General features: G+C 38.2%; 1 protein-coding gene across 2 annotated transcripts in view; it reads right to left on the reverse strand.

Annotated features, from left to right (window-relative positions):
- Positions 1-21,630, reverse strand: part of LOC115217040 (26S proteasome regulatory subunit 10B) — a 28,274-nt gene that overhangs the window by 6,098 nt on the left and 546 nt on the right. The window contains exons 2-10 of one of the 2 annotated variants that reach the window (XM_029786598.2): positions 18,080-18,200; positions 14,340-14,419; positions 12,639-12,678; positions 11,120-11,240; positions 9,022-9,136; positions 7,757-7,906; positions 6,509-6,694; positions 5,645-5,765; positions 577-657 (exon numbers count right to left, since the gene is read on the reverse strand). In XM_029786598.2, coding sequence (XP_029642458.1) covers positions 577-657; positions 5,645-5,765; positions 6,509-6,694; positions 7,757-7,906; positions 9,022-9,136; positions 11,120-11,240; positions 12,639-12,678; positions 14,340-14,419; positions 18,080-18,185 — 1,000 coding nt within the window. In that variant the 5' untranslated portion in view covers positions 18,186-18,200. Of the gene's footprint in view, positions 1-576; positions 658-3,839; positions 3,858-5,609; positions 5,766-6,508; positions 6,695-7,756; positions 7,907-9,021; positions 9,137-11,119; positions 11,241-12,638; positions 12,679-14,339; positions 14,420-18,079; positions 18,201-21,630 lie in introns of those variants that run through there. The other variant, XM_036507352.1, reaches the window with a different exon arrangement.

Genomic DNA, 21,630 nt, shown 5'->3' on the forward strand with positions numbered 1-21,630 from the left:
AAACATTGAAAGCAGTGCTCTAGTATGGCTACAATAGATAGATGGAAACTAGTGAAAATATATACACAGATACATATATGCATATACACAAATATATATAAATATATATATATATCAACAATCAAGGAACGGCCATGATAGGCCATTCACCCACTAGAAATAGCAGCCAAAGCTTCAACCGCAAGTAAAGATCAATTCCGTAAACAGGAGAAAATATATATATATATATATGTGTGTGTGTGTGTGTGTGTGTAAATATATATGCACACATATACACACACACACAAATACATACAGATACATATGCACACATTATATATATATATATATTTCAATTTAACAGAAGTTCTACAGTGCTTAGTATAAACAACAAATGTCGAAACTTAACACCAACATGTAAATTAGATTTCCCCACAGGTAGAGATAGAGAAATATCATATGAAAATTTACAAGCTGTTACCTTTTGGCAAAACGCTATGCAAATCCCTCCGTCAAGTTAAATTCTAGCATTAAAGAAATTACTTAAGCCTGATTTAAACAAATGTTAGAAAAGAATAACCAACTCCAGGAACTTACCGATTTCTCCATGTTTTGCAATAGGCTGCGCATGAATTTTAAGAATTTCAAGTCGAGCTTGTTCATTTGGTAAGGGAATTTCTGCAAAGGAAGGCAAATATATTTATATAATTACGTAATATCATATCATTTATCATTGTTTTATTGTCCACTTTTCTATGCTTGCATGGATCAGATGGAATTCATTGAGGCAGATTTTTCATAGTAGGATGCGCATCCTGTGGCCAGCCCTCACTTGTTTCTTACTAAGATAACATTTTCCTGTGCCAGACATGTTTCCAAGGAAGAGTAGAAACATACAACACCACTTATATGATGATGAAGCTTGTTTACAACTATTGTGCAAGGTAAAGACAAGGAGAACACAAACACATACGTAATAAACTCCTTTCACACACACACATATTTATATATGGCAGAAAGACAAACAAAAAGACACATGCACAAATACACAACAGGCTTCTTTCTGTTTCTATATACCAAATACTCTCACAAGGAATTTGGTGGACCCTTGGCTCAAGTCTATAGTAGAAGTCACTTGCCCAAAGTATCACATAGTAGGACTGAAACAGTTGTTGGCATCAGAAAGGGTATCCAGCAGTAGAAACCATGCCAAAGGAGCCAGTGGGGTTTAGTGCAGTCCCATGACTCCATGGAAAAATGGACAGTAAATGATGATGATACGTATCTTCTGGGTTCTAAGTGGCTTAGTTTCAGTTTCATAACTGTTTTAAACAGATGAGAGAAACCATAGCGGTTAGAACTCCAGTCTATCTCAGCTAACATTCACATGGCCTGGTATCTATTTCCTACAGTAAAGTAAAAACAGAAATGTACAATCAGGTGTACTGTCCAAATACACAACAAAATGTGAGTAGAGGATTTCAATGCTAGACCTACATTTACTTAGCAAAATTGCTTTAAATATATGCAGCCATTTGTCTATTCGAGCAAGAGGAAGACAGGTGTAGTCCATTTCATTCTGAACAATAACCAAATGCAACTTGAGCTCATTACTACTCTTTAACACACGTTTCATGCCAATCTACCTATAACCACTCCTAGCTGTGTGATGCAAAACTTCCTTTAAAATTATCTAAATTTAAATCTTCCTTCAAAACTTTATACTAATTTATATTTCAAACACCAGCTTAATCATGACAAAAATTATCTTACTAAATATATAGTTATTATCCTAACTTTGGATTGTAGGGTGACCCGGGAGACTTATTGAGTCAAATACGTTAACATCAACATCAAAATAAAAATCAAATGGAAATTGTAGTTATGATACCCGTGCCGGTGGCACGTAAAAAGCACCATCCGAACATGGCCGATGCCAGCACCGCCTGACTGGCGACTATGTTGGTGACATGTAAAAAGCACCAACCGATTGTGGCCATTTGCCAGCCTCCTCTGGCCCCTGTGCCAGTGGTATGTGAAAAGCACCCACTACACTCACATAGTGGTTGGCATCCAGCTGTAGAAACACTGCCAGATCAGACTGGAGCCTGGCGCAGCCTCCTGGCTTCCCAGATCCTGGTCGAACCATCCAACCCATGCTAGCATGGAAAACGGACGTTAAATGATAATGATGATAAAGTCAAAATTACTTCAAGTAAAAGTATTTTGTCCCTAATTCTAGAATACAAATATCTGTTTGCTTTAGAATGGTCATATTCAGAGTTAAAACATTTATTAGAAATTACACATTTCATCTACAAACAACATCTTTATAGACAAATCAGTTATTTTCTTAAAACCCACATCAAATTCTTGATTGTTTTAAAAAATTAGGAGAAACACAGAACAGAGAATTGTGAGAAAAATGTTCCAGAAAAGATTAAAATATTAATATGAAACACAGGTGACAGGTGAGAAACTGTAATACCTTCAAGTTTGTAAGTAGACCAATAACCTGCAAACTTTTGACTTCCTGTGGCTCTACATAGATTAATAAACAGTATAGGATTGGCCATAAGTCACACAAAATGTAAATGTTTAATTACTTTTTTAAGCCAAAAGAAACTGAGATGATAACAAATGTCATTTATAGCTTAATAAAAGGTTTTATTATATTTGTACAGTTGCTGTGTTTTTGTCCCAAGTCAGCCTTGACTGAAAAAAACAAACTATCAAAACCATAATTATCCAGTCTTTTTCAACAACTAACTACAATAGTTTAATGTATTCTTCCATTTTTAAGGCAGTATGACATAATTTGAGGAAGATTTGGCAGCAGTTTCTAGAAGTTTCAACAATCATGTAGGCAGGAGTGGCTGTGTGGTAAGTAGCTTGCTTACCAACCACATGGTTCCGGGTTCAGTCCCACTGCGTGGCATCTTGGGCAAGTGTCTTCTACTAAAGCCTCAGGCCGACCAAAGCCTTGTGAGTGGATTTGGTAGACGAAAACTGAAAGAAGCCTGTCATATATATGTATATACATATGTATGTGTGTGTATATGTTTGTGTCTGTGTTTGTACCCCCGCCCAACATCGCTTGACAACTGATGCTGGTGTGTTTATGTCCCTGTAACTTAGCAGTTCGGCAAAAAAAGACCAGTAGAATAAGTACTAGGCTTACAAAGAATAAGTCCTGGAGTCGATTTGCTCGACTAAAGGTGGTGCTTCAGGATGGCCACAGTCAAATGACTGAAACAAGTATATGAGTAAATGAGACTTGCTTATTATCAGCTCATGGTCTCATTATAGTTTCTATATCTTCACAATTCAAAGTAATGGCCCTCTTTATCAAAAGAATGATATTTAGGACAAAATTATATCATAGCAATAACAAATGAGCTGTTATTGTTGATAAGAGAGGAGCATCATATAAATTTCCTACATATGTTATGTAGGTACAGGCATGACTGTGAAGGAATTAGCATCACAATCTCATGATTCTGGTTCAATCCCACAGTGATATGTTGAGCAAATAGCATTGGACAGACGATTGTATTGTCAGTGAAATTCATTAGAAGGAAACTGTACAGAAGCATGTCATTTATGTATACAAACACACACACACACATATATATATATATGTATATGTGTCTATATACATGTGTGTTTTTGCCTTTGAATATCATCACACTGACAGCAGTGATGTAATATTTCCTGTAAACAGAATGTCTGGCAGCAGTCTGACATGTGAAAATGTGGAATAAATTACTTGAAAGCAAGGGCCAGCACAAGAAAGTGGATCAGATTGTAGAATTCATCTTCAGCAGATTTCGTCCAATCCATGCCAGTATGTAAAAAGTGGATGTGAAAAAGAATCACAATGAAAGTAATATAATTTAAGCAATATAGTTTTAATATAATCATCATCATCATCGTTTAACGTCCGTTCTCCATGCTAGCATGGGTTGGACGGTTCGACCAGGGATCTGGGAAGCCAGAAGGCTGCACCAGGCTCCGGTCTTATCTGGCAATGTTTCCACAGCTGGATGCCCTTCCTAACGCCAACCACTCCGTGAGTGTAGTGGGTGCTTTTTACATGCCACCTGCACTGGTGCCAGGCGAGGCTGGCATCGGCCACGGTCGGATTGGTGCATTTTACGTGCCACCTGCACGGAAGCCAGTCGAGGCGGCACTGGCTTCGGCCACGATTCGGATGGTGCTTTTTACGTACCACCGACACGGAAGTCAGTCGAGGCGGCGCTGGCATCGGCCACGATTTAGATAATATTTAATATTATTTTTTTATGGCGACATCAGAATAATACAGACAGTATCCATGATCTAAGTAAGTCTTAGTGAGACTGCTGGATGGTAGAAGAGGAAGAAACTACAATTCATTGGTTGCTACAGTAGGAAATACTGGACCAAGATATCAAATTATCAGATAGGCTATTTGGTCTGAATATTTACATTAAAGAGGACAAGGCTATGGTCTCTGAAGAAACATCATGGGATGATGTTAAACCATGCAACAACTAAGTCTCACATCTAACAACAGAAACACACCATTCAATGACTTTCCACACAAGTTTATGTCTACTGAATACAATAAACACAACTATAGTCACCAAGGAAGCACAACATTTAGAAGGTTTGGGTCAACAGGAGATTTTGGTAGAACCAACTCGCTCAAGATGTTCTTTCATTTTATAGTGATTTTCGATAGTAGCATCTTTTATCTTTTACTTGTCTCAGTTATTAGACTGTGACCATGCTGGGGCATTGCATTGAACAACTTTTAATCAAATGAATCAAACCTAGTACTTATTTTTTTTTTAAAGTCTGTACTTATTTTATCGGTCTTTTTTACCAAACCGCTAAATTATGGAGATGCAAATACACAAAGTCTAGTTATCAAACGATGGGGTGGGAGGTACACTGACACCCACACACACATGACAGGCTTCTTTCAGTTTCTGTCTACAAAATCCACTCACAAGGCTTTGATTAGCTTGAGGCTATAAATGGACTTACAAAGTCAGAAAACAACACAGCACTCATGACTTTTGTAAACATTTTTTTCACACTCAGAACTCCTGAAGCATGGAATAAACTACCTCCATCAGTTGTTAGCTGTCAGGACACTACATCTTTCAAAACGTCCATGCTTCCTGAAATTCGCCAACGGTACACCTAATGCCCTGCACCCTTTTATTTTTTTAAACAACCCTTTCACTATTCACTTTGTGTGTTATTCTTTGTACTGTACAGGTACTTTTGGCTACCTTTTCTGATAAGTTGTAGTGCACGTGAGCACTGTATACAATAAGTTCACTATTATTTCACAACTATCAGAGTGCAAAGCACTCCTAACGACCGCAAATCTGTGAGATGGTTGTGACCAGGAAACAGCTTTGAGTAAGAATCAGAAAGAGAAGTATGAACATGCATGTGCACACTGGATTCGTAAAACAGAAGGGAAGAATAAAAATGCAATGTGCATGTCACATCTTGCTTTATTTTTCTGTTTTAATTATGCAGTTAACACCAGGTTTCTATATCCGTTAACATGGAGAAACAATTTTTTCACACAGCTTCACTGCAATTTTCTTGTATTTAAACACCCTAAAAGTTAGGTTCTGTAAGAATGAAAAAAAATGCTTACCAATTTTTCTGTCCAAACGTCCAGGACGTAGCAGAGCTGGATCTAAAGTATCTGGTCTGTTAGTGGCCATAATGATTTTCACTTGACCGAGGGCATCAAAACCATCCATTTGATTCAACAGCTAAATAAAACAAATACATTTTGGTTATAATGAATATCAACAATTCTTCACATACAAACATACAGAGAAAGAGGTTCCTGTCTACTTCGTAAAGTGGTTAGAAATATAAATGCTATCCAATTTTCAAGACAACTGCTTCAATAAGCCCCTCCTGCATCATCATTATCATAAGCATTTAATGCCTATATATATATATATATATATATATATATATATATATATATATGAGTGTGGTTAAGATGTTTGCTTCCCAACTACATGGTTTTGGGTTCAGTCCCACTGCATGGCATCTTGGGCAAGGGTCTTCTACAATAAATTTGGGTCAACCAAAGCCTTGTGAATGGATTTGGTAGACTGAAACTGAAAGAAGCCTGTCATGTATAAATGTATGTGTGTGTGCATTCCCTTGTCTTAATGCCATGTGATAGTTGTAGGTGAGCATTACCATTATACAAATGGTGTTATTCGTTTCAAGTCTCCCATGTCTGACAAAACATGCTTGGAAACAGGTGTGGGTTGATGATAGGAAGAGCATCTGAAAGCAGACATTAAAGTAATGATAATCCAATTTTAGAAAATGTGTAACCCCTGTTATGAAAATCCCAATTGTAGTTTCCCTGCCTTCTCATTCTAACTGTTATAACATTTCTCTTTTTAAAACTTTAGTTAAAAAAAATTTTTTTTAATTAAAAAAAAAATCAATAACAAGATCAACTTGCATAGTTGACTAAAAGCATTTTTACCTCCATCAAAGTTCTCTGGATTTCTCTATCAGCTGATGTACCTTCTGAAAAACGTCTGCCGCCAATAGCATCAATTTCATCCATGAACAGAATGCATGGTTCATGGTCCCGGGCATATGCAAACATCTCACGAATCAGACGTGCGCTCTCACCAATGTATTTATCAACAATTGCACTGGAAACAACCTGTGAGGGTAAAAAAGACAAAAAAATAGCTAGAAAAACAACTTCAAAAAATTTTTCTTTTAACCTGGTTTCAGTCTGTGATTAACCATGTTGGAGTACTGCTTAAAAACTTCATAATTTTTTTCTAATTCTGGTACAAGTCTAGCAGTTGTGAAAAATATCAACCCAAGTATTTTACTAGCACTTAATTTTATCAACCTTGAAAGGTTGGAAAGCAAAACCAATCAGGATGAGATTCGAAATCAAAATGTAAAAAGCTGGAAGCAATGCCACTAAGCATTTTGTTAGATGCACGAATGATTCTACCAGCTTACCAGGCTTAGTAACAACAACCTAATTTTGACACAAGGCTAGCAACTTTGAGGAGGGGGCAAATCGATTACACCAGCCCCCTGTAGTTGAATGGTACTTTATTTTATCAACTCTGAAAGCATAAGAAGCAAAGTTGACATCAATGAAATTTGAACTTGGAATGGAAAGAGCCAGAAGAAATACCATAAAGCATTTTGTCCAATGTGCTAACAATTCTGCAGGCTTGTTGCTTTAAAACATAATAGAACTGATATCAATAATGAGTAAGAAATTAAAAAATTTTAGGTATCCTGAGATATCATTTATTGTCCATATTCCATCCTAGTATGGGTTGGATAGTTCAACAGGACCTGATGAGCCAGAGAGCTGCATTGGGCTCCAATGTCTGATTAAGCAAGTCTTTTGGCTACATGCCTTTCATTTTACAGAGTGTACTGGGTGCTTTTTTCATGGCACCTGCACTAGTGAGGCCACCAAATAACTTGCAAAGCAAGACTGCTTGACACAATGAAAGTGCAGCATTGAGGTGGCTTTGTGTCAGGTGTTGAAAGACTAAAGCATGATAATGGAGATAGGGACAGGTGTCTTGCAATAAAGAAACTACACTGCTACCCCAGCAGAAAAGGGAGAAAGGTTGGTGAAGTAGAGGTATCAAGATGTACTCAGCCAAACTGAAAAATTGAGTGTTTTTAAGGAGTTGCTGAATTCACTGATTGAGAAGCAGAAAAAGGAAAAATAAAAGTCTCTTACCTTAAGAAAATTTGCATCCAACTGGCTTGCAACTGCCCGAGCTAATAAGGTCTTGCCTGTGCCAGGTGGTCCATAGAGCAGACAGCCTTTAGGTGGGGTTATTCCAACACGTTGGAAAAGTTCAGGATTCATCAGAGGTAGCTCAATAACCTTTAAAAGAAAAATTTAGAGAATATTGAAAAACATGTTAAGGCTTAGTGACAGAAAGAGCATCAAGCTGTAAAACAATGGCCTCGATGACATATATTCATTAAACTGAGGCTATCAAAAATGGACATTAAACAAATCGAAAATATATGACAAGATAATGGTGGCATCCAATCTTCATAAAAAAAACCCAGAGAAACTATGTTCTCATTGTTTTTTGACACAATCTGCCAACTACAACTACACAGTGTCACAATGGTTCTTCATCCATCCTGCTTCTTGATAACAGGTGGAAGGATTTGAACTTAGAATACAAACCCACAATGGATACCACAAAGCATCCTGTCTGACATTCTGATAATTCTGCCAATCCACCACCACCTTAGACTGACATATTTGTAAACACCTGAGTGGATGAAGAGCAAAGTTCACTTCAGTGAGATTTGAACTTAGGGTGCAGAGAATCAGAAGAAAATACCACAAAGCAATCTATCTGCAGTTCTAGCAACTCCAGTAACTCACCACTACCTTATCATTGAAAGAACTAAAGAGCTGGAGAGAGAAGTGTGGAATATATATATATATATATAATGTGTGTGTATACATACATACCAACACACAAAACTCTTGGCCCTTTAGATACACTTCTGCTATATAATGCTGGGTGTGTATTTAAGAGGTTTGCTTCCCAACTACATGGTTTCAGGTTCAGTCTCAATCCATGGCACCTTGGGTAAGTGTCATCTACTATGGCTCCAGCCTAACCAAAGTCTTGCAAATAGATTTGGCAGATAGAAACTGAAAGAAGTCTGTGACATGCATGTATAAATGTTTGTGCCTCTTTGTGTTGATAGTGGGTAGTAGTTGTAAATGAGTGTCATATAAGCATTGTCATTCAATTTCCAGTATTCTGCAGAAATATGTCTGGCCATGGGGAAGTATTTACCTTACTTGGAAACAGGTGACAACTGGTCACAGGATGGTCATCCAGCCATAGAAAATCTGTTTCCATAAATTCTGCCAGACACATGCAAGCATGTAAAAATGGGCATTAAAACAATGACCACGATAATTATGATGATGATGAGAGAGATAAGTGTTGAAAAATGTTTGCTTACTTCTCTGAGTTCTCTGATCTGTTCTCCAAGCCCACCAATTTGATTATAACTAACTTGGCCAGGATCTTCGACCGACATATTGTAAACCAAAGGATCCACTTCTCTTGGTAGGTATCTGTATAATAAAAGTACAACAATATTGAAGCAACTTATAAGACAACCAAAATAAAATAGGTTACATAACCTATGTTCAGTGAGTGGCATCACACAGAATTTATGTGTGCATTTCCATGATGGATAAGATTTGATACGATATTTTACAATTGGGTGCCCTTCCTGACCTTTGCTTCAGCTAGAGTACATTATTCCACATGACTTCACATGAAATGTCAAGCTGCCAGCATTTTTGAGTACATGGGACATAAATACTGTCACCATTCCTTCAGTGGACACTAAACTCTGCTTGAGAAGACCTGTTGAGGCAAGTGAAATTGAAATCAAATCAAATTCAATGACTGGCACCTGTGCCAGTGGAGTGCTAAGAGCACCATCTGAGCGTGATTGCTGCCAGAGCAGCTGACTGGTTTCTGTGCCGGTGGCACGTAAAAAGCACCATTCAAACGTGATCGTTACCAGCGTCACCTTACTGGCACTTGTGCCAGTGGCACATGAAAAAAGTGAGGTCATTGCTAGTGCCACTGGACTGGCTCCTGTGCAGGTGGCACGTAAAAAACACCACTTGAGCGCAGCTGTTGCCAGTACCACCCGATTGGCCCTCGTGCCAGTGGCATGTAAAAGCACCCACTACACTCTCGGAATGGTTGGCATTAGTAAGGGCATCCAGCTGTAGAAACTCTGCCAGATCAGATTGGAGTCAATTTAAGAGAGTGTGTGTGTGTGTAAATATATATATATATATATATATATATATATATTATATATACACACATGCATGAGTGAATGACTGGATATATATGTGTATGTGCATGACAACATAGATGTAACAACAATGTACTCCAACTGATGTCATTTCATCTATCAGAGCCCCATGGTTGTATAGAGATCTGGGGATTCTACTGTACGATACTAGTTCACTGCATGGTAGCACAGATTGGCATTTATTGACACCCCCCCTTCCACCAAACCCAAAAGAATCAAAGGCCAAGTTGACCTCAGCAGCATTTGAATGCAGAACAAAAAACAAAACCAGAAGAACTATTGCATGGTATTTGTCTGGGTTTAGTCAGAGAATAATAAGGAAGCAAAAATGAATCATTCAATCAAGACATTTATAGATTACAAACCATCACCACTCAAACTGCACTCACCAAAACCATGCAACTAAGCTAAGATAGAGGATAGTTTCAGTGGCAAGATATAAATGCAAACTTCTGAATGTTCACTGAGGAAAAGGAAAAAGAAAGACGGAATGAAATGTTACTTTACCTCATTATAGTTAGGGTAGTCATATCCAAAGCTACCCGAGTGCCTGGTCTCAGCTTGGATTTGTCAAGCTGTCTTCGGCATCCAACGACATATCGAGGTCCATTGGTAGCTTTAACAATAACTATAATACAAAAATAACAATTATATATGAAAAATAACTGGGTGTGTGTGTGCGTATATATATATATATATATATATATTATATATACACACATGCATGAGTGAATGACTGGATATATATGTGTATGTGCATGACAACATAGATGTAACAACAATGTACTCCAACTGATGTCATTTCATCTATCAGAGCCCCATGGTTGTATAGAGATCTGGGGATTCTACTGTACGATACTAGTTCACTGCATGGTAGCACAGATTGGCATTTATTGACACCCCCCCTTCCACCAAACCCAAAAGAATCAAAGGCCAAGTTGACCTCAGCAGCATTTGAATGCAGAACAAAAAACAAAACCAGAAGAACTATTGCATGGTATTTGTCTGGGTTTAGTCAGAGAATAATAAGGAAGCAAAAATGAATCATTCAATCAAGACATTTATAGATTACAAACCATCACCACTCAAACTGCACTCACCAAAACCATGCAACTAAGCTAAGATAGAGGATAGTTTCAGTGGCCAAGATATAAATGCAAACTTCTGAATGTTCACTGAGGAAAAGGAAAAAGAAAGACGGAATGAAATGTTACTTTACCTCATTATAGTTAGGGTAGTCATATCCAAAGCTACCCGAGTGCCTGGTCTCAGCTTGGATTTGTCAAGCTGTCTTCGGCATCCAACGACATATCGAGGTCCATTGGTAGCTTTAACAATAACTATAATACAAAAATAACAATTATATATGAAAAATAACTGGGTGTGTGTGTGCGTATATATATATATATATATATGTAAAAGAAATTAGAATGACAAAGGAATAAACAATTATGTTATGAACCTCATTAGCTTACAGCTGTTTCTGGTATAAGATGCAATTCACTCATAGATGAATGCGTCAGTAACACTTTATACATATATATCATCATCATCATCATCGTTTAACGTCCGCTTTCCATGCTAGCATGGGTTGGGCGATTTGACTGAGGACTGGCGAACCAGATGGCTGCACCAGGCTCCAATCTTGATCTGCCCTTCCTAACACCAACCACTCCGAGTGTAGTGGGTGCTTTTACGTGCCACCAACACGGGGGCCAATCAGGCAGTACTGGCAATGGCCACGCTCAAATGGTGTGTCTTATGTGCCACCTGTGCAGGAGCCAGTCCAGCGGCACTGGCAACGACCTCGCTCAAATACATAGTCATGGGTTGGACGGTGTGACAGGAGCTGACCAGGCTCCCTGTCTGTTTTGGCATGGTTTCTATGGCTGGATGGCCTTCCTAATGCCAAATAGTGATATTTTGAAATCGTTTAATACACACATTTCAGGTCTGCATAATATATAATAGGAAACACATCCATTACATAAGATCTTCCTCAGTTAAAACATTTCAAAATATGAACGAGCTGAAGAAAATATTTCTATATTTATCTATTTCTTTACTACCCACAAGGGGCTAAAAAAGAAGGGACAAACAAGGACAGACAAACGAATTAAGTCGATTACATCGACCCCAGGGCGTAACTGGTACTTAATTTATCAACCCCGAAAGGATGAAAGGCAAAGTTGACCTCGGTGGAATTTGAACTCAGAACGTAACGGCAGACGAAATACCGCTAAGCATTTCTATATTTATCACCAGAGCAGTAAGTTGGCTGCTAAATTAGGAGGATGAATATGTATATATATATATAGAGAGAGAGAGAAAAAAAGAGAGATATATGAAGAGGGGAAGGAAAGGAAGACCATTTTTGAAAGGAAATGGGATGACTGCATTGATGGTTGTATGGTTCCAGTAGAGCCATCCATACATGGTTTTATGAAAAGAGTTTGCTAGTCCCTTACTGTGTCTTTTCTAGAGAAAGTGACACTGCGAGTTATCTCCCATGATCTTCCTTGTGGTTGATTTAACAAGAACGAGAGAAAAGAATTGACTCTAATATTTGACTGGGACTTTATCGACCCCATACAATTGAAAAGCAATGTTGACCACGGTGGGATTTGAACACAGGATGAAAAGAACCAGAGCAAGGCATACTATTTGATAATAATAGAAATACAGTTATAATAGAAGATAAAAAATTTAATAGTTCAAAATATTAAACAAAATCTTACATTTCTCCTCCGTAAGTTGTTTCAGTACTTCACCAACAATCTGTAAGAGAGAAAGAGAGATTATTGTGAGCTGAAGACATATTTGTCAGTTTACGTTTGATAAAAATTGCCATGGGAACATTTTAATCCTAAGCATCAGTATCGTCTAAATATATTTACATTTTACAAACAGGTTGACTTTATCATCATTGCCATCATTTTACACCCATTTCCCCATACTGGCATTGGTTGGACAGGACACTTAGGGTTTTAGAGCCAGATGCAGTTTCTGGTGCCACCCCTCAGATACACAGTGATGTAGTGTAGTTTTTCTAAAACTGGGAATATATATATGAACTGATCATCATTATCATTTAGCATCTGCTTTCCATGCCGGCATGGGTTACACAGTTTGACTGGAACTGGTAAGCCAAAGAGCTGCACCAAGTTCTAGTCTGATTTGGTATGGTTTCTACAGCTGGATGCCCTTCCTGACACCAACCACTCCAAGAGAGTATAATTATATCATTCATCGTTTACTTCATCCTTTACTTCTTTTAATCATTAGACTGCAGCCATGCTGGGGCACCAACTTGAAGAATTTTAGTTGAGTGAATCAATTCTTGTACTTTTGTAAGCCTGCTACTAACTCTCTTGGTCTCCTTTGCCAAACAACTAAGTCGCAGAGATGCAAACACATCAACACTAGTTGCCAAGTGCTGGTGGAAGACAGAGACACACACAGAAATATATATGATATATATGATAAGCTTTTTTCAGTTTCCATCTGCTAATTCCACTCACAAGGCTTTGGTCAGCTGAAGACTATAATAGAATACAATTGCCCAAGGTGTCACACAGTGGAACTGAACCTAGAATCATAAAATTGAGAAGCAAATTCCTTACCACAAAGCTCCACCTATGCCTCATATATAAGTAATCATATGATCAATCCTATTCTAAACACTGGGATACACAACTTCTGACGTAATGTTTAAAAGCAGGATTCCCTACTCAACACCAGTCTCATTAGTCACTATTATGACATGCAGAGATATGGAGTACCTATTTTGAAAACCAAGAAATAGACACTCAATCTGCTAGAAGTGATAGCCAAACCTCCTTTCAAACACACTCTGCCATCTAAAAGGAGCAAGGAGATCATCATCATCGTTGCTTAATGTCCGCTTTCCGTGCTGGCATGGGTTTGACGGAGGACTGGTGAACCAGAGGCTGCACTAGGCTCAATCTGATCTAGCAAAGTTTCTACATCTGGATGCCCTTCCTAAAGCCAATCACTCCGAGAGAGTAGTGGGTGCTTTTACATGCCACTGGTACGAGGGCCAGTCAGCAGTTCTGGCAACGACCATGCTCAAAAGGTGCTTCTTACATGCCACCTGCATGGTAGCCAGTCCGGCGCCACTGGCAACAACCACTCTCGAATGTTGTTTTTCACATCTACCGGCACATGTGCTGGTAAGGCGACGCTGGCAACGACCATGCTCGAATGCTGCTTTTTACGTGCCACTGGAGCCAGTCCATGGCCCTGGCAAACATGAAAAATTAATAGGAAAACCATGGTTGAGAGACTTTTGATCAGAGCTGATTTTATGCAAAAGTAAAAATAAAACCTTTGTAACTGTGCACACAACTTCCTATAATAAGAGTTCACACCTAATCAAAAAAATGAGTTGGTGTATTTTTAATAACACAATTTCTTACCTGTCCAACACTCTGAAGAGCTTTTAAATCATTCTCGGATTTATCATATTGTTTTGTAAGTTCTTTCAATTCTTCACGAGCTACAGAGAGAAAACAGAGAAAATAATTCCATTACTTTATAAATATATCATGTAGTCAAAAGATATACATATGCAATAAGCAGGTATTGTTTTTTTTTTATTTTGCCTTCTAACTCTATTCTGATATGCATGCAAAACATCAATCTACTTCTCACCCTTCTTTTTATTTCTTTTGGTGTGCCATTCACTGTACAACATTCCATTTCATATTTTGTGTGTGTGTGTATGCTAACATTTTGTTCATCACCTTTTAAATTTTTGTCTGCCAGCCATGACCTCTCATGTTGCCCAACTGTCCATCTCATATTCCTCTCATTCCATTTGTGCTATTTACCAAATATATATGTGTGTAAGTGTGTATAAATAGGTGTTGTAAGAAGCTTGCTTCCCAACCACATGATACCTAGGGCAAGTATCTTCTACTATAGCATGGGGCCGACCAAAGCCTTCTGAGTGGATTTGGTAGAGGGAAACTGAAAGACACCCATTGTATATGTGTGTGTGTGTGTGTTTTGAATTAATTATGTGTTACCTTGTAGCTTTGAGATTTTTATGATATAATTGTATATTTTAAGAATGATATCATAGGGTAGGTGTGAGAGATGAGATCTGGCTGGTTTGAGCATAAAATAGGTAGAGTATTTGAGCCAGACATGGCCGGTTTAAGTGTTAAAGGGTTAAGTAACAATAACAATGATAGAGAGAGGTAAGTGTATATACAAGCATAACTTTGTAGTTAAAACTTTTGCTTAATCACAGTAGTTCTTACCATCTCAAAACGTCTCCTTGCAAACATTAACTGCATTAACCTCACCTGTCTCAGAGGGTTTATGAATACCATAATCAAAAGCATTTTTTCCACACCAAATAAAAACAAAAAGAACACACTAACACATTATATGTCAATTGTCTTTTACTTGTTTCAGTCATGAGACTGCGGTCATGCTGGGGCACCACACAGTAAACATTTTTATTTTTTAGCTGAATGTCTCAACCCCAATACTCATTATTTTTTCAAACATGATACTTATTCTATCAGTCTTTTTTGCCAAAACACTAACTTATTGGGACAAACACACACATGTATATATATAAATGCACACTCGATGGAAGGAAAAACCAGTAGCGCTTCCAAATGCAGTTGCTGTATGCATGATTGCCACTTCCATGTGGGCCTCTACAGCCATAGCATACACTGCACCACCATTAGCAGTTGACAAGATTTCTTCAGGGCGCAGATCTGTGGACTCTCAAGACTGATTGATGCCTACTAAATATATATACACACAGAGTTTCTATCTACCAGATCCACTCAAAAAACTTTGGTCAACTCGAGGCTAGTAGAAGTCACTTGCCCGAGGCACCACACAGTGGTTAGGAAGCAAAATATAATATATATATATATATATATATATATATATAAAATCATCATTTTCAAATCTACTTTTTCATGCTTGCATGGGTCAGATAGAATTTTATTGAGGTGGATTTTCTACGACTTTCCTGTCTTCGACCCCTATCTATTCCCAAATGAAGTAATTAATTTTTTCACTTGACTAGGCATGCTTTCATGGAAGACTGGAAACAAAAAATGCTGCTTGCATGATAGTGACACTCTCAACAATCATGCAAGGGTACAACAGCACACACACACACACAACAGGCTTCTTCCAGTTTCCATCAACCAAATCCACTCACAAGGTTTTAGTCAGCTGCAATTTCAGACCAAAACCACATGGTTCAGAAACAAAGTTCTTACTACACAGTCACATGTGTGTGTATGTGTAAAGTGAGCATGAACAACATAGTATAAATGTGCTGAGAGAAAAACTGAGCATGAGAGGAATCAGATGTGCAAGAAAGAAGACTACATTAGTATGAAACATGTGATGCATATTGATGAAAACAGCTGTATAAAGATGCGTGGAAGAGGGAGAACCAAGAAAATGTGGGGCAAAGTGATGAAGGCTGACCTCAGAACCCTGAGCCTCACAGAAGAGATGACAAAGAACCAAAATGTGTGACAATACACAATTCTCAAGAAGACCTGCCTACTGCAGGGAAACTAACTTCTGGAAGCATTGTGTGTGTGTGCCTTGCTCAACCTTCTATCATACTCATAATCTCTCTCACTACAGCTCTCCTTTAATATCACTTTTTTTTTTCTTGTTATCCAGAATCAATTTTACTTGTTAGCTATTCTTCATACATGAAGACTGGTCTCTCACCCCATGTTTCATTGATCATCCCACTCCCATAAACCACCAAATTATCTCTTTATGCACTATGCCAGCCTTTCTCTGACCACGTCATCTCTTGCTTGTTCAACCTGTCAACTGTATCATAATTACTATCCTGCTCCTCTGCATCCCTCTATCTTTCCCAATTTATACATGAATTGTCATCCTCCATCCCTTGTCCACCATTCCCTACATTCACCCTTCAACCCTATCTAATCTTTATAGTTGTTACCTACCTCCCATCTCTTGCAAATTTCCCATACTTTCCTAGTTCCTCTGCCCCAATCACTTTTACTTATCTTGTACCTTGATGAGACACCTAGATACCTCTTCACCACTATCATTTTTTCAGAATCTATTGATTATTCTCGTCTTCTCTTCTAAATGTGAGTAGATATGTCTAACTCCTCTACAAGAACCTGCTCTGTCCCCACCCTTCTCTCATTCCACGCACGTAACTCTCAGTCCTTAAGTCACTTTGTAACCCCTCATCCCTTAGTATAAAACCAACATCCACTTGGGTTTCATAGTTATGCAAACTTCATAGTGACTTCACTAGTGCCAATGGTATGAAACAAAAACATCCAGTACACACTATAAAGTGTTTGCTGTAATGAAGAGCAACCAGCTGTAGAAAACAAAGCAGAAATTGGCGCACGATGCAGTCAGTGAACACAACAGATCCTATCAAACCATCCAACCCATACCAGCATAGAACATAGGCATTAAATTATGAAGTTTGATAAGTTCTACGCACGTAACTCTCGGTCCTTAAGTCACTTTGTAACTTCTGTCGATCAAAAATTATATATAATCATGGTATAAGTTCTATTTTTCCCGTTTTGTTACCAAACACACACACACACCAGAGCCTCCCTCTTTTCTGATTAATCCCTGTCTTAGAGATTTATCTTATCTTGAGATGAAATTCACAATTAACGTTGTTTAGCTCCTTGGGATCGAGTAAATCTTTGATTAAAGGCGTTCCAGCCATGACCATCCCATTCTATTTTAAAGGAATATATCCAGATCTAAATAGGTTTTTTTTTTCTCAAATATAAAAGATTGTAGTTTGAGGAAGATTAAACGGATATTTTTAGCAGGCAGCATATGGGATCCCTCGTTGCCTCATTTGTAATATTTAACAGGTGTAAATTTTTGCTTTAATAACGAAATACTATCTACAGTTATATCCAATTTGCAGAATGTTTGACTATTTTACTGTCGAGTTCAACAATTAATCAATATGTAATTAAATATAATAGGGACGAAACAAATTGTAACATAAATATTTAAAAATAAAAAAAAGAAACATCTGAGGTTTTTTGTTAGACACATGAAATAATGCATTGTTTATGAAACGGTGTTAAGAAATCAATGCATTAAATATTACTTGAGAGACGTTATGTAAAAGACTTACATTGCTTGAGTTTGTCTTCTATTTCTTTATGCTCAGTAAGCTTTTTTCTATAATCAGTGAGAGCTTTTTCTCGGGAACCATCAACAGTGATTCCAGTGGCCGTCATTTTTAACTAGTCATGCTAACCGGTGTAAAATAAAATAAATTACCATTCAATTCTTATTGTAGGCATCAAACTATTATTTCTGGAAAGTGAAACAATATTGATCGTATTTTAATAATAACAGAATAAAAAATAATGACGAAAAATATTTATTTAAACATTATTATCTCTAAACATTATAAAGTGTTGATTCTTTTTTTTCTTTTCTTTAAATTAAACTTCACAGAAAAAGAACTCATATTGTAATCCCGCACATAGCTAACTTCCGGTTCTGGAAATTTTATTAATTTGTTTTGTAACAAGCTTGTCATGCGTTTTAATTATGTTTCTAGGATTATATAAGTTTGATTATGAAAATGTAATTACACCGAAAATTTTCCAAATAATTTTCTATATAATTTTACTTTTGCTTTAAAGTGGTTTCTTTCACAAGAGCAGAAATATTGCCCACTCCCTCCAATATTTAAAGAACGTGTAAAAATGTTATTTTCATATCTCTCCCAAGAGTATTAGTTCTCTAAAAAAAATTATACATATTCGACCTAGAAATTAAACGGTATTACGATCCCACTTCCGCACTGTTTCAAATTTTGTTTCGCTCATTAGGCAGTCTTTTGTACAAAGTGCGATCGGCTTTTGAGAAAGAATGGATGAAATAGATATCTATAATTTGAACTTTGAAGATAATGGAATGAAACTACTGTTACATAGGTCCTACGAAGTCTGCCAATTTCATACTAGTCACCTTTTTTATGTGTCATGCCCTTTCCAAACGTTTGAGGGGAAAATGTACAGGAACATCATTGCAGAGGACCGACAATCTGGGGGGGGGGAGCTAAACGAAGTGGTTAGTACGAGGTCTGAGGAACTGGACCCAATACTGGTGACAAGAAAATGAGAGATGATTGTGCTGGAAGTGCCTTTATTGGAGTGGTATAAGACAATTTAGCTCCAGGAACAAAGACCATTGTGGTAGGCAGAGAGAAGGGACAGCACATCTCTGGGTCAGAAACAGGAGTGCACTTTTTTTATGCGGTTTTAGTATGTGCTCTCCTTTCAGAACCACTTGGATTTAGAGGTTTTTGGGTCAATACGAAAATCCAGTCTTTCGTTTGTTTCCTGGGAGACTCCATCTCGTTTGCCTCTGTTGCGGGTGAGAATGTTGAAGTTGTTGACCGCTTCACTCATCCCGGCAGGGTAGCCCAAACAGCATTAGCTGCGTGTCTAAAGTCTTAAAAGACCTGGACGTACTGGTGCAGTTACGGATTCACTAGACAAGGGTGTTTGGCGCTGCTGATATCTGAGCAGTAGGACAAAGGTTCAGGTCTTCAGGTCTCTGATCCTCCCTATCTTGTTAAATGATTTGGACACTGTTCGGGGCCCTGAACTCCTTTGTACAAGGACATTTCGCAAGGTAATAGGTTACCACTGGTCGGATATTGTCTCCAACCAACGACTTTATTCAGAAACTGAGATGCATACTGTTATTTGTATAATTCAGGAGCGTATATTACTTATATAATTCAGGAGCGTAAGTTCAGACTGTTTAGTCATGTTGCTGGATTTTCCGAATTGGCTCTTGCGTAACGTGTTCTCTTCTCCAAGGATCCGGCTGCGGTGACGGTTCGTGTTAGTTGACCACATTCCATATGGTCAGGGTGACTGAGGAGTATCTCGTAAAGATAGGGACTGAGTGAGACACTGCTTGGTATGTTTCCCAGGATAATCAGAGCAAATACCGATAAGGGAGTATGCAACGACAGGCTGCACTGACGCAAATGGGTATATGGAGCGCCAAAACGTCCTAGTTGTGAGAGCAACTCCATCGTGGATCTGGATTGAACTTTGTAGGGGGTAAATTGTTAGAGAAAAAAGTTTGTTTGTTATTTTATTATTTTTCGTTTCTTTTTCTTCCTTTTCTTTTTTTTTTTAGCTTCATAGAGAAATCCTAGTCTTTCTGGTGCAATATTTTGCTCTGTTGAGGATAGGCATTCACTAGGGGAGATCTTCAGTGATGGTGAGTAGCTAGCATTAGTAGACACTTAGAAATTTCTGCTTAGGTGCTATTTGTACATAGGGGCGGGATCCAATATTGTTTTCTTGATATTCGTTGTGACTACCTCTCTACTGAAGAAACTATTGCTTTTTGAAGTTAATTTCGAGATCATGGTGTCAGTGCAAGTTTGTGAAATGTCTAGGGTTAGGGTTAGGACTAGAGTTCTTTGGTTTGGAATGGTATTGTGTAAGAATGAGTAGATTTGAAGGCGACAACTAGCAGGTCGTTAAGTGTGCATCAGAGAGACATCCAAAACGCGCCGGCTTGGAGCAATCTGGAAATGATTAGAGCTTATGGGTAGGCAGTTTTGAATGAATTACGTGTCAGGTACGGTTTGACTGCTTTTCTGATTTCAAGTGTACTAACAATGTTTTCATCAAATTTCTCGCGGGGGAGGGCAAGGGTCAATTGAGAGTTGACATAGAAGTTCTCCAAGCGTTACAGACCATGTCCTTTGCTCGAACTGTTACAGAACAATCGGCAAATTTGAGTTTTTGTTTGTGTAGGCAGGCGGATAGAAAGACGTACCTAAGAGGATGGTTTTAGTCACCTGCATAGCTGTCTCTGATGATTCGCTAGTGAAGTACATATGCGGCAAAGTATAGCGCAGAATTGGTGGAGTTCCGCTAAGTCAACTGATTGAAAGGCCATAGGGTCAGAGGAATGGGTGTTGCGAAGTTTGTAGATGCATAATGGATAGTTGGGTTAAGGCAGGGGTTGGACAACCCGATAGGTGAAGGGGTGGTAGCAGTTCGGTAGAGAAAGAGAAAAGTATTTGGAGGTGTCTGTTGGGTGTCAAAGAATGGACCCAATCTTGGCTTGATCGAAATCCATGGATATTAGATTAGAGTAAATAGGCTCGTTGAACGATTTTAGTATCATAAATTAATTTTTGCTTTTAGTGACAAAGATGGTGTTAGCGTGTCGTGAGATCCCAATAACGATCCTGTGTCGGAAGCCTGGAATGAATACTTATAAAAGATCGAACTCTAAACGTGAACTAACAGGTCATATTAGACAGGACAGCGTGATGCGTCAACTTCCACCAAAGTGATCCTCTCCATGCTCGCTAGGCCTACCGTATAAATCGCAGGAGAAAACGAAGGATCGCCTACATCAGGATTACGGAAGACAATGCACCAATCATCATCAATATAGTCAAGTGCAGGCTATCGTACCCAACGTAGTGAGCCATTTAGGATTTTCGTAAAAGCCAGGAGGGAAAGAAGAATTGGTAAATCAACATTATTAATAAGGAAACCTCCACATGTCGCGTTCACTCAGCAGGAACAAAAGCCAAACTTCTTCCAAAGTACACTTCACCATCCTATCTAAAAAGACATACTAATTGCGAAAAGCGACGGGATGATTGTGGCTGGAATAACCACGACC

The sequence above is a fragment of the Octopus sinensis genome, linkage group LG11, assembly GCF_006345805.1.
Source record: "Octopus sinensis linkage group LG11, ASM634580v1, whole genome shotgun sequence".
Classification (NCBI taxonomy): Eukaryota; Metazoa; Mollusca; class Cephalopoda; order Octopoda; family Octopodidae; genus Octopus; species Octopus sinensis.